Source organism: Oncorhynchus nerka, linkage group LG11 (genome assembly GCF_034236695.1).
Source record: "Oncorhynchus nerka isolate Pitt River linkage group LG11, Oner_Uvic_2.0, whole genome shotgun sequence".
Classification (NCBI taxonomy): Eukaryota; Metazoa; Chordata; class Actinopteri; order Salmoniformes; family Salmonidae; genus Oncorhynchus; species Oncorhynchus nerka.
Genome location: NC_088406.1, coordinates 10,720,848 through 10,734,018, shown reverse-complemented (window position 1 = coordinate 10,734,018; position 13,171 = coordinate 10,720,848). Strand labels below are relative to the sequence as shown.

The 13,171-nt window shown below is 43.2% G+C and overlaps 1 protein-coding gene across 3 annotated transcripts in view; it reads right to left on the bottom strand.

Moving 5' to 3' along the window:
- The window catches only part of LOC115123641 (muscleblind-like protein 1), a 140,196-nt gene that overhangs the window by 28,864 nt on the left and 98,161 nt on the right, over window positions 1–13,171 (bottom strand). For all 3 annotated transcript variants that reach the window (XM_065024211.1, XM_065024212.1, XM_065024210.1), the window contains exon 3: window positions 39–278. In XM_065024211.1, the coding sequence (XP_064880283.1) occupies window positions 39–278 (240 nt within the window). The remainder of the gene's footprint in view (window positions 1–38; window positions 279–13,171) is intronic.

Below are 13,171 nucleotides of genomic sequence, written 5' to 3'. Positions count from 1 at the left end.
GGGGTGGGGGGTGGGGGGTGTTACAGAGGGATACCTACCATGGCTGCTGCGGCAGCAGCCTGGTTGACCTGGTGTTGGCCAGCCTTTATCTTGGCCTGCAGGTGGGCTGGAGGGTGGAAGTATTTACACTTCTCCCTGGAGCAGCGACCCTTTATGTAGTCCATACACACGGTCACGGTGTTGTCGTTGGTGTCTATCATGGTGCTGTCTGAGGGGTGGGCGAAGCGACAGTCATTCTCCCCCCGCGTACAGTTACCTCTCTGGTACTCCCGACATACCTGGGGAGAGGAGGGAGGGGTGGATACAGACAGACAGACAGACAGACAGACAGACAGACAGACAGACAGACAAAGACAGACAGACAGACACACAAAGACAGACAGACAAAGACAGACAGACAGACAGACAGACAGACAGACAGACAGACAGACAGACAGACAGACAGACAGACAGACAGACAGACAGACAGACAGACAGACAAAGACAGACAGACAGACAGACACACAAAGACAGACAGACAAAGACAGACAGACAGACAGACAGACAGACAGACAGACAGACAGACAGACAGACAGACAGACAGACAGACAGACAGACAGACAGACAGACAGAAGAAAGAGAAAGCATAATTAATACCTTTTGTTCATAACGTTACATCACAGAACAGGTTGTTACCAAACCATCATCATGGAGACACATGGAAACACAAAGAGAGGAGACGAGACCAGAAAGGAGTAGATATACAGTCTAAAATAAATCATTAAGATGCATACACACACAAACATAGTATAATCAACAGGAGGCTGCAGTTAGAGTGTTGGGCTAGTAACTGAAAGGTAACCGGAAGGTTGCAAGTTCAAATCCTGAGCTGACAAGGTACAAGTCGTTCTGCCCCAGAACAGGCAGTTAACCCACTGTTCCTAGGCCGTCATTGAAAATAAGAATTTGTTCTTAACTGACTTGCCCAGTTAAATAAAGGTACAATGAAATAAAAAGGCAGGTAGCCTAGTGGTTAGAGCGTTGGACTAACCGCAAGATCGAATCCCCGAGCTGACAAGGTAAGAATCTGTAGTTCTGCCCCTGAACAGGCAGTAACCCACTGTTCCCCTGAACAGGCAGTAACCCACTGTTCCCCTGAACAGGCAGTTAACCCACTGTTCCCCTGAACAAGGCAGTTAACCCACTGTTCCCCTGAACAGGCAGTTAACCCACTGTTCCCCTGAACAGGGCAGATGACCCACTGTTCCCCTGAACAGGCAGTAACCCACTGTTCCCCTGAACAGGCAGTTAACCCAATGTTCCCCTGAACAGGCAGTTAACCCACTGTTCCCCTGAACAGGCAGTTAACCCACTGTTCCCCTGAACAGGCAGTAACCCACTGTTCCCCTGAACAGGCAGTTAACCCACTGTTCCCCTGAACAAGGCAGTTAACCCACTGTTCCCCTGAACAAGGCAGTTAACCCACTGTTCCCCTGAACAGGCAGTTAACCCACTGTTCCCCTGAACAGGCAGTTAACCCACTGTTCCCCTGAACAGGCAGTTAACCCACTGTTCCCCTGAACAGGCAGTTAACCCACTGTTCCCCTGAATAGGCAGTAACCCACTGTTCCCCTGAACAGGCAGTAACCCACTGTTCCCCTGAACAGGCAGTTAACCCACTGTTCCCCTGAACAGGCAGTTAACCCACTGTTCCCCTGAACAGGCAGTAACACACTGTTGCCCTGAACAGACAGTTAACCCACTGTTCCCCTGAACAGGCAGTTAACCTACTGTTCCCCTGAATAGGCAGTAACCCACTGTTCCCCTGAACAGGCAGTAACCCACTGTTCCCCTGAACAGGCAGTTAACCCACTGTTCCCCTGAACAGGCAGTTAACCCACTGTTCCCCTGAACAGGCAGTAACCCACTGTTGCCCTGAACAGACAGTTAACCCACTGTTCCCCTGAACAGGCAGTTAACCTACTGTTCCCCTGAACAGGCAGTTAACCCACTGTTCCCCTGAACAGGCAGTTAACCCACTGTTCCCCTGAAGAGGCAGTTAACCCACTGTTCCCCTGAACAGGCAGTTAACCCACTGTTCCCCTGAACAGGCAGTTAACCCACTGTTCCCCTGAACAGGCAGTAACCCACTGTTCCCCTGAACAGGCAGTAACCCACTGTTGCCCTGAACAGGCAGTTAACCCACTGTTCCCCTGAACAGGCAGTAACCCACTGTTGCCCTGAACAGGCAGTAACCCACTGTTCCCCTGAACAGGCAGTTAACCCACTGTTCCCCTGAACAGGCAGTAACCCACTGTTGCCCTGAACAGGCAGTTAACCCACTGTTCCTCGCTAGGCCGTCATTGTAAATACGAATTTGTATCTGACTGACTTGCCAAGTTAAATAAAATAATGAGGAAGGGTTTAATAATTGAAGTGTATATTTATCTCTGTTGTGTGCAGAAAGGGCCCATCTATAAACCAATGGGAATAAATTACTAAAAATGCTTAATGAATTTATCAAAGAAACACACCAATTACCATTCAGAAATAATTACACTCGTAAATCTCATAATGTTCCCCTTCTCTCACTTAATCAATCATGTAAAATATTTAGTTTTTCAAATCGATGACCATTAAAACATGATTAATATATTCCTGAGTCATCCAGCAGGGGGCAGTACATGCATGGTCAGGTTGACAATGTATCGCACTCACGTCCAGACAAGACCTGGGGTGCATCTCAATAGTCTACAGCTGCTTCCTTTTCTCCTCTCCTCTCTTTCTACTGAACTGATGTGAAAGAACAGGATATTTAAACTGGACTGGCTTGTGTGTGAGTGTGTGTGTGTGTGTGTGTGTGTGTGTGTGTGTGTGTGTGTGTGTGTGTGTGTGTGTGTGTGTGTGTGTGTGTGTGTGTGTGTGTGTGTGTGTGTGTGTGTGTGTGTGTGTGTGATGGATGTGACTTTTCTGTGAAGATACTAGCTTCTCAGACCTGCGCCTAGACAAAAGGGCTTCAACCGCAACGCTCATCTGTGAGTGGCGGGGCTGATGAAAACCGCAATGCTGGTCACACACACACAAAAAGAGGCTGTCTTGTTGTCAGGCAGATGTTGTTAGGAAAGAGGGAGAATGAGGGAGCAAGAGAGAGAGAGAGAGAGAGAGAGAGAGAGAGAGAGAGACAGAGAGAGAGAGAGAGACGGAGAGAGAGAGAGAGAGAGAGAGAGAGAGAGAGAGACAGACAGACAGACAGACAGACAGACAGACAGACAGAGAAAGGGAGAGAAAGGGGGAGAGAGAGAGACAGACAGACAGAGAAAGGGAGAGAAAGGGGGAGAGAGAGAGACAGACAGACAAACAGACAGACAGACAGAGAAAGGGAGAGAAAGGGGGAGAGAGAGAGAGACAGACAGACAGACAGACAGACAGACAGACAGACAGACAGACAGACAGACAGACAGACAGACAGACAGACAGACAGAGAAAGGGAGAGAAAGGGGAGAGAGAGACAGACAGACAGACAGACAGACAGACAGACAGACAGACAGACAGACAGACAGACAGACAGACAGACAGACAGACAGAGAAAGGGAGAGAAAGGGGGAGAGAGAGAGAGAGACAGACAGACAGACAGACAGACAGACAGACAGACAGACAGACAGACAGACAGACAGACAGAGAAAGGGAGAGAAAGGGGGAGAGAGAGACAGACAGACAGACAGACAGACAGACAGACAGACAGACAGACAGACAGACAGACAGACAGACAGAGAAAGGGACAGAAAGGGGGAGAGAGAGAGAGACAGACAGACAGACAGACAGACAGACAGACAGACAGAGAAAGGGAGAGAAAGGGGGAGAGAGAGAGAGACAGACAGACAGACAGACAGAGAAAGGGAGAGAAAGGGGGAGAGAGAGAGAGGGGGTAGAGGGAAAGAGGACAGACAGGGAGAGTGAGAGGAGAAGAGAGTGGAGTGGAATACAAAGGGAGAAAGGAGAGCGAGAAACTGTCTATCTGTTTCCAACTGTTAGCCCTGATCTGTCTCACTCTCTCAATTAGAGTTGTTAGCCCTGATCTGTCTCACTCTCTAAATAATAGTTATTAGCCCTGATCTGTCTCACTCTCTCAATAAGAGTTATTAGCCCTGTTCTGTCTCACTCTCTCAATAAGAATTATTAGCCCTGATCTGTCTCACTCTCTCAATAAGAGTTATTAGCCCTGTTCTGTCTCACTCTCTCAATAAGAATTATTAGCCCTGATCTGTCTCACTCTCTCAATAAGAGTTATTAGCCCTGATCTGTCTCACTCTCTAAATAATAGTTATTAGCCCTGATCTGTCTCACTCTCTCAACAATAGTTATTAGCCCTGATCTGTCTCACTCTCTCAACAATAGTTATTAGCCCTGATCTGTCTCACTCTCTCAATAAGAGTTATTAGCCCTGATCTGTCTCACCCTCTCAGTAATAGTTATTAGCCCTGATCTGTCTCACTCTCTCAACAATAGTTATTAGCCCTGATCTGTCTCACTCTCTCAATGAGAGTTATTAGCCCTGATCTGTCTCACTCTCTCAGTAATAGTTATTATCCCTGATCTGTCTCACTCTCTCAACAATAGTTATTAGCCCTGATCTGTCTCACTCTCTTAATAAGAGTTGTTAGCCCTGATCTGTCTCACTCTCTCAATAAGAGTTATTAGCCCTGATCTGTCTCACTCTCTCAATAAGAGGTATTAGCCCTGATCTGTCTCACTCTCTCAATGAGAGTTATTAGCCCTGATCTGTCTCACTCTCTCAACAATAGTTATTAGCCCTGATCTGTCTCACTCTCTCAATGAGAGTTATTAGCAATGATCTGTCTCACTCTCTCAACAATAGTTATTAGCCCTGATCTGTCTCACTCTCTCAATAAGAGGTATTAGCCCTGATCTGTCTCACTCTCTCAATGAGAGTTATTAGCCCTGATCTGTCTCACTCTCTCAACAATAGTTATTATCCCTGATCTGTCTCACTCTCTCAATAAGAGTTATTAGCCCTGATCTGTCTCACTCTCTAAATAATAGTTATTAGCCCTGATCTGTCTCACTCTCTCAACAATAGTTATTAGCCCTGATCTGTCTCACTCCCTCAATAAGAGTTGTTAGCCCTGATCTGTCTCACTCTCTCAATGAGAGTTATTAGCCCTGATCTGTCTCACTCTCTCAGTAATAGTTATTATCCCTGATCTGTCTCACTCTCTCAACAATAGTTATTAGCCCTGATCTGTCTCACTCTCTTAATAAGAGTTGTTAGCCCTGATCTGTCTCACTCTCTCAATAAGAGTTATTAGCCCTGATCTGTCTCACTCTCTCAATAAGAGGTATTAGCCCTGATCTGTCTCACTCTCTCAATGAGAGTTATTAGCCCTGATCTGTCTCACTCTCTCAACAATAGTTATTAGCCCTGATCTGTCTCACTCTCTCAATGAGAGTTATTAGCAATGATCTGTCTCACTCTCTCAACAATAGTTATTAGCCCTGATCTGTCTCACTCTCTCAATAAGAGGTATTAGCCCTGATCTGTCTCACTCTCTCAATGAGAGTTATTAGCCCTGATCTGTCTCACTCTCTCAACAATAGTTATTATCCCTGATCTGTCTCACTCTCTCAATAAGAGTTATTAGCCCTGATCTGTCTCACTCTCTAAATAATAGTTATTAGCCCTGATCTGTCTCACTCTCTCAACAATAGTTATTAGCCCTGATCTGTCTCACTCCCTCAATAAGAGTTGTTAGCCCTGATCTGTCTCACTCTCTCAATAAGAGTTATTAGCCCTGTTCTGTCTCACTCTCTCAATAAGAATTATTAGCCCTGATCTGTCTCACTCTCTCAATAAGAGTTATTAGCCCTGTTCTGTCTCACTCTCTCAATAAGAATTATTAGCCCTGATCTGTCTTACTCTCTCAACAATAGTTATTAGCCCTGATCTGTCTCACTCTCTCAACAATAGTTATAAGCCCTGATCTGTCTCACTCTCTCAATAAGAGTTATTAGCCCTGATCTGTCTCACTCTCTCAATAATAGTTATTAGCCCTGATCTGTCTCACTCTCTCAACAATAGTTATTAGCCCTGTTCTGTCTCACTATCTCAATAAGAGTTATTAGCCCTGATCTGTCTCACTCTCTCAATGAGAGTTATTAGCCCTGATCTGTCTCACTCTCTCAACAATAGTTATTATCCCTGATCTGTCTCACTCTCTCAATAAGAGTTATTAGCCCTGATCTGTCTCACTCTCTCAATAGGAGGTATTAGCCCTGATCTGTCTCACTCTCTCAATGAGAGTTATTAGCCCTGATCTGTCTCACTCTCTCAACAATAGTTATTATCCCTGATCTGTCTCACTCTGTCAACAATAGTTATTAGCCCTGGTCTGTCTCACTCTCTCAATAAGAGTTATTAGCCCTGATCTGTCTCACTCTCTCAATGAGAGGTATTAGCCCTGATCTGTCTCACTCTCTCAACAATAGTTATTAGCCCTGATCTGTCTCACTCTCTCAATAATAGTTATTAGCCCTGATCTGTCTTACTCTCTCAATAACAGTTATTAGCCCTGATCTGTCTCACTCTCTCAACAGTAGTTATTAGCCCTGATCTGTCTCACTCTCTCAACAATAGTTATTAGCCCTGTTCTGTCTCACTATCTCAATAAGAGTTATTAGCCCTGATCTGTCTCACTCTCTCAATGAGAGGTATTAGCCCTGATCTGTCTCACTCTCTCAACAATAGTTATTAGCCCTGATCTGTCTCACTCTCTCAATAATAGTTATTAGCCCTGATCTGTCTTACTCTCTCAATAACAGTTATTAGCCCTGATCTGTCTCACTCTCTCAACAGTAGTTATTAGCCCTGATCTGTCTCACTCTCTCAACAATAGTTATTAGCCCTGTTCTGTCTCACTATCTCAATAAGAGTTATTAGCCCTGATCTGTCTCACTCTCTCAATAACAGTTATTAGCCCTGATATGTCTCACTCTCTCAATAAGAGGTATTAGCCCTGATCTGTCTCACTCTCTCAATGAGAGTTATTAGCCCTGATCTGTCTCACTCTCTCAACAATAGTTATTAGCCCTGATCTGTCTCACTCTCTCAATAATAGTTATTAGCCCTGATCTGTCTCACTCTCTCAATAACAGTTATTAGCCCTGATCTGTCTCACTCTCTCAACAGTAGTTATTAGCCCTGATCTGTCTCACTCTCTCAACAATAGTTATTAGCCCTGATCTGTCTCACTCTCTCAACAATAGTTATTAGCCCTGTTCTGTCTCACTATCTCAATAAGAGTTATTAGCCCTGATCTGTCTCACTCTCTCAACAATAGTTATTAGCCCTGATCTGTCTCACTCTCTCAATAATAGTTATTAGCCCTGATCTGTCTCACTCTCTCAATGAGAGTTATTAGCCCTGATCTGTCTCACTCTCTCAACAATAGTTATTAGCCCTGATCTGTCTCACTCTCTCAATAAGAGTTATTAGCCCTGATCTGTCTCACTCTCTCAACAATAGTTATTAGCCCTGATCTGTCTCACTCTCTCAATGAGAGTTATTAGCCCTGATCTGTCTCACTCTCTCAACAATAGTTATTAGCCCTGATCTGTCTCACTCTGTCAATAATAGTTATTAGCCCTGATCTGTCTCACTCTCTCAATGAGAGTTATTAGCCCTGATCTGTCTCACTCTCTCAATAAGAGTTATTAGCCCTGATCTGTCTCACTCTCTCAATAACAGTTATTAGCCCTGATCTGTCTCACTCTCTCAATAAGAGGTATTAGCCCTGATCTGTATCACTCTCTCAATGAGAGTTATTAGCCCTGATCTGTCTCACTCTCTCAACAATAGTTATTAGCCCTGATCTGTCTCACTCTCTCAATAATAGTTATTAGCCCTGATCTGTCTCACTCTCTCAATAACAGTTATTAGCCCTGATCTGTCTCACTCTCTCAACAGTAGTTATTAGCCCTGATCTGTCTCACTCTCTCAACAATAGTTATTAGCCCTGATCTGTCTCACTCTCTCAAAAATAGTTATTATCCCTGATCTGTCTCACTCTCTCAATAATAGTTATTAGCCCTTATCTGTCTCACTCTCTCAACAATAGTTATTAGCCCTGATCTGTCTCACTCTCTCAATAAGAGTTATTAGCCCTGATCTGTCTCACTCTCTCAATAAGAGTTATTAGCCCTGATCTGTCTCACTCTCTCAGTAATAGTTATTAGCCCTGATCTGTCTCACTCTCTCAACAATAGTTATTAGCCCTGGTCTGTCTCACTCTCTCAATAAGAGTTATCAGCCCTGATCTGTCTCACTCTCTCAATGAGAGGTATTAGCCCTGATCTGTCTCACTCTCTCAACAATAGTTATTAGCCCTGATCTGTCTCACTCTCTCAATAAGAGTTATTAGCCCTGATCTGTCTCACTCTCTCAGTAATAGTTATTAGCCCTGATCTGTCTCACTCTCTCAACAATAGTTATTATCCCTGATCTGTCTCACTCTCTCAATAAGAGTTGTTAGCCCTGATCTGTCTCACTCTCTCAATAAGAGTTATTAGCCCTGATCTGTCTCACTCTCTCAGTAATAGTTATTAGCCCTGATCTGTCTCACTCTCTCAACAATAGTTATTATCCCTGATCTGTCTCACTCTCTCAATAAGAGTTGTTAGCCCTGATCTGTCTTACTCTCTCAATGAGAGTTATTATCCCTGATCTGTCTCACTCTCTCAATAAGAGTTGTTAGCCCTGATCTGTCTCACTCTCTCAACAATAGTTATTAGCCCTGATCTGTCTCACTCTCTCAATAATAGTTATTAGCCCTGATCTGTCTTACTCTCTCAATAACAGTTATTAGCCCTGATCTGTCTCACTCTCTCAACAGTAGTTATTAGCCCTGATCTGTCTCACTCTCTCAACAATAGTTATTAGCCCTGTTCTGTCTCACTATCTCAATAAGAGTTATTAGCCCTGATCTGTCTCACTCTCTCAATGAGAGGTATTAGCCCTGATCTGTCTCACTCTCTCAACAATAGTTATTAGCCCTGATCTGTCTCACTCTCTCAATAATAGTTATTAGCCCTGATCTGTCTTACTCTCTCAATAACAGTTATTAGCCCTGATCTGTCTCACTCTCTCAACAGTAGTTATTAGCCCTGATCTGTCTCACTCTCTCAACAATAGTTATTAGCCCTGTTCTGTCTCACTATCTCAATAAGAGTTATTAGCCCTGATCTGTCTCACTCTCTCAATAACAGTTATTAGCCCTGATATGTCTCACTCTCTCAATAAGAGGTATTAGCCCTGATCTGTCTCACTCTCTCAATGAGAGTTATTAGCCCTGATCTGTCTCACTCTCTCAACAATAGTTATTAGCCCTGATCTGTCTCACTCTCTCAATAATAGTTATTAGCCCTGATCTGTCTCACTCTCTCAATAACAGTTATTAGCCCTGATCTGTCTCACTCTCTCAACAGTAGTTATTAGCCCTGATCTGTCTCACTCTCTCAACAATAGTTATTAGCCCTGATCTGTCTCACTCTCTCAACAATAGTTATTAGCCCTGTTCTGTCTCACTATCTCAATAAGAGTTATTAGCCCTGATCTGTCTCACTCTCTCAACAATAGTTATTAGCCCTGATCTGTCTCACTCTCTCAATAATAGTTATTAGCCCTGATCTGTCTCACTCTCTCAATGAGAGTTATTAGCCCTGATCTGTCTCACTCTCTCAACAATAGTTATTAGCCCTGATCTGTCTCACTCTCTCAATAAGAGTTATTAGCCCTGATCTGTCTCACTCTCTCAACAATAGTTATTAGCCCTGATCTGTCTCACTCTCTCAATGAGAGTTATTAGCCCTGATCTGTCTCACTCTCTCAACAATAGTTATTAGCCCTGATCTGTCTCACTCTGTCAATAATAGTTATTAGCCCTGATCTGTCTCACTCTCTCAATGAGAGTTATTAGCCCTGATCTGTCTCACTCTCTCAATAAGAGTTATTAGCCCTGATCTGTCTCACTCTCTCAATAACAGTTATTAGCCCTGATCTGTCTCACTCTCTCAATAAGAGGTATTAGCCCTGATCTGTATCACTCTCTCAATGAGAGTTATTAGCCCTGATCTGTCTCACTCTCTCAACAATAGTTATTAGCCCTGATCTGTCTCACTCTCTCAATAATAGTTATTAGCCCTGATCTGTCTCACTCTCTCAATAACAGTTATTAGCCCTGATCTGTCTCACTCTCTCAACAGTAGTTATTAGCCCTGATCTGTCTCACTCTCTCAACAATAGTTATTAGCCCTGATCTGTCTCACTCTCTCAAAATAGTTATTATCCCTGATCTGTCTCACTCTCTCAATAATAGTTATTAGCCCTTATCTGTCTCACTCTCTCAACAATAGTTATTAGCCCTGATCTGTCTCACTCTCTCAATAAGAGTTATTAGCCCTGATCTGTCTCACTCTCTCAATAAGAGTTATTAGCCCTGATCTGTCTCACTCTCTCAGTAATAGTTATTAGCCCTGATCTGTCTCACTCTCTCAACAATAGTTATTAGCCCTGGTCTGTCTCACTCTCTCAATAAGAGTTATCAGCCCTGATCTGTCTCACTCTCTCAATGAGAGGTATTAGCCCTGATCTGTCTCACTCTCTCAACAATAGTTATTAGCCCTGATCTGTCTCACTCTCTCAATAAGAGTTATTAGCCCTGATCTGTCTCACTCTCTCAGTAATAGTTATTAGCCCTGATCTGTCTCACTCTCTCAACAATAGTTATTATCCCTGATCTGTCTCACTCTCTCAATAAGAGTTGTTAGCCCTGATCTGTCTCACTCTCTCAATAAGAGTTATTAGCCCTGATCTGTCTCACTCTCTCAGTAATAGTTATTAGCCCTGATCTGTCTCACTCTCTCAACAATAGTTATTATCCCTGATCTGTCTCACTCTCTCAATAAGAGTTGTTAGCCCTGATCTGTCTTACTCTCTCAATGAGAGTTATTATCCCTGATCTGTCTCACTCTCTCAATAAGAGTTGTTAGCCCTGATCTGTCTCACTCTCTCAATAAGAGTTATTAGCCCTGATCTGTCTCACTCTCTCAACAATAGTTATTAGCCCTGATCTGTCTTACTCTCTCAACAATAGTTATTAGTCCTGATCTGTCTCACTCTCTCAATGAGAGTTATTAGCAATGATCTGTCTCACTCTCTCAACAATAGTTATTAGCCCTGATCTGTCTCACTCTCTCAATAAGAGTTGTTAGCCCTGATCTGTCTCACTCTCTCAATAAGAGTTATTAGCCCTGATCTGTCTCACTCTCTCAATAAGAGGTATTAGCCCTGATCTGTCTCACTCTCTCAATGAGAGTTATTAGCCCTGATCTGTCTCACTCTCTCAACAATAGTTATTAGCCCTGATCTGTCTCACTCTCTCAATAATAGTTATTAGCCCTGATCTGTCTCACTCTCTCAACAATAGTTATTAACTCTGTTCTGTCTCACTCTCTCAATAAGAGTTATTAGCCCTGATCTGTCTCACTCTCTCAATAAGAGGTATTAGCCCTGATCTGTCTCACTCTCTCAATGAGAGTTATTAGCCCTGATCTGTCTCACTCTCTCAACAATAGTTATTATCCCTGATCTGTCTCACTCTCTCAACAATAGTTATTAGCCCTGTTCTGTCTCACTCTCTCAATAAGAGTTATTAGCCCTGATCTGTCTCACTCTCTCAATAAGAGTTATTAGCACTGATCTGTCTCACTCTCTAAATAATAGTTATTAGCCCTGATCTGTCTCACTCTCTCAGTAATAGTTATTAGCCCTGATCTGTCTCACTCTCTCAACAATAGATATTATCCCTGATCTGTCTCACTCTCTCAATAAGAGTTGTTAGCCCTGATCTGTCTCACTCTCTCAATAAGAGTTATTAGCCCTGATCAGTCTCACTCTCTCAATAAGAGGTATTAGCCCTGATCTGTCTCACTCTCTCAATGAGAGTTATTAGCCCTGATCTGTCTCACTCTCTCAACAATAGTTATTAGCCATGATCTGTCTCACTCTCTCAATGAGAGTTATTAGCCCTGATCTGTCTCACTCTCTCAGTAATAGTTATTATCCCTGATCTGTCTCACTCTCTCAACAATAGTTATTAGCCCTGATCTGTCTCACTCTCTCAATAAGAGTTGTTAGCCCTGATCTGTCTCACTCTCTCAATAAGAGTTATTAGCCCTGATCTGTCTCACTCTCTCAATAAGAGGTATTAGCCCTGATCTGTCTCACTCTCTCAATGAGAGTTATTAGCCCTGATCTGTCTTACTCTCTCAACAATAGTTATTAGCCCTGATCTATCTCACTCTCTCAATGAGAGTTATTAGCAATGATCTGTCTCACTCTCTCAACAATAGTTATTAGCCCTGATCTGTCTCACTCTCTCAATAAGAGTTATTAGCCCTGATCTGTCTCACTCTCTCAATAAGAGGTATTAGCCCTGATCTGTCTCACTCTCTCAATGAGAGTTATTAGCCCTGATCTGTCTCACTCTCTCAAAATAGTTATTATCCCTGATCTGTCTCACTCTCTCAACAATAGTTATTAGCCCTGGTCCGTCTCACTCTCTCAATAAGAGTTATTAGCCCTGATCTGTCTCACTCTCTCAATAAGAGGTATTATCCCTGATCTGTCTCACTCTCTCAACAATAGTTGTTAGCCCTGATCTGTCTCACTCTCTCAATAAGAGTTATTAGCCCTGATCTGTCTCACTCTCTCAGTAATAGTTATTATCCCTGATCTGTCTCACTCTCTCAATAAGAGTTGTTAGCCCTGATCTGTCTCACTCTCTCAATAAGAGTTATTAGCCCTGATCTGTCTCACTCTCTCAATAAGAGGTATTAGCCCTGATCTGTCTCACTCTCTCAATGAGAGTTATTAGCCCTCATCTGTCTCACTCTCTCAACAATAGTTATTAGCCCTGATCTGTCTCACTCTCTCAATGAGAGTTATTAGCCCTGATCTGTCTCACTCTCTCAGTAATAGTTATTATCCCTGATCTGTCTCACACTCTCAACAATAGTTATTAGCCCTGATCTGTCTCACTCTCTCAACAATAGTTATTAGCCCTGATCTGTCTCACTCTCTCAATGAGAGTTATTAGCAATGATCTGTCTCACGCTCTCA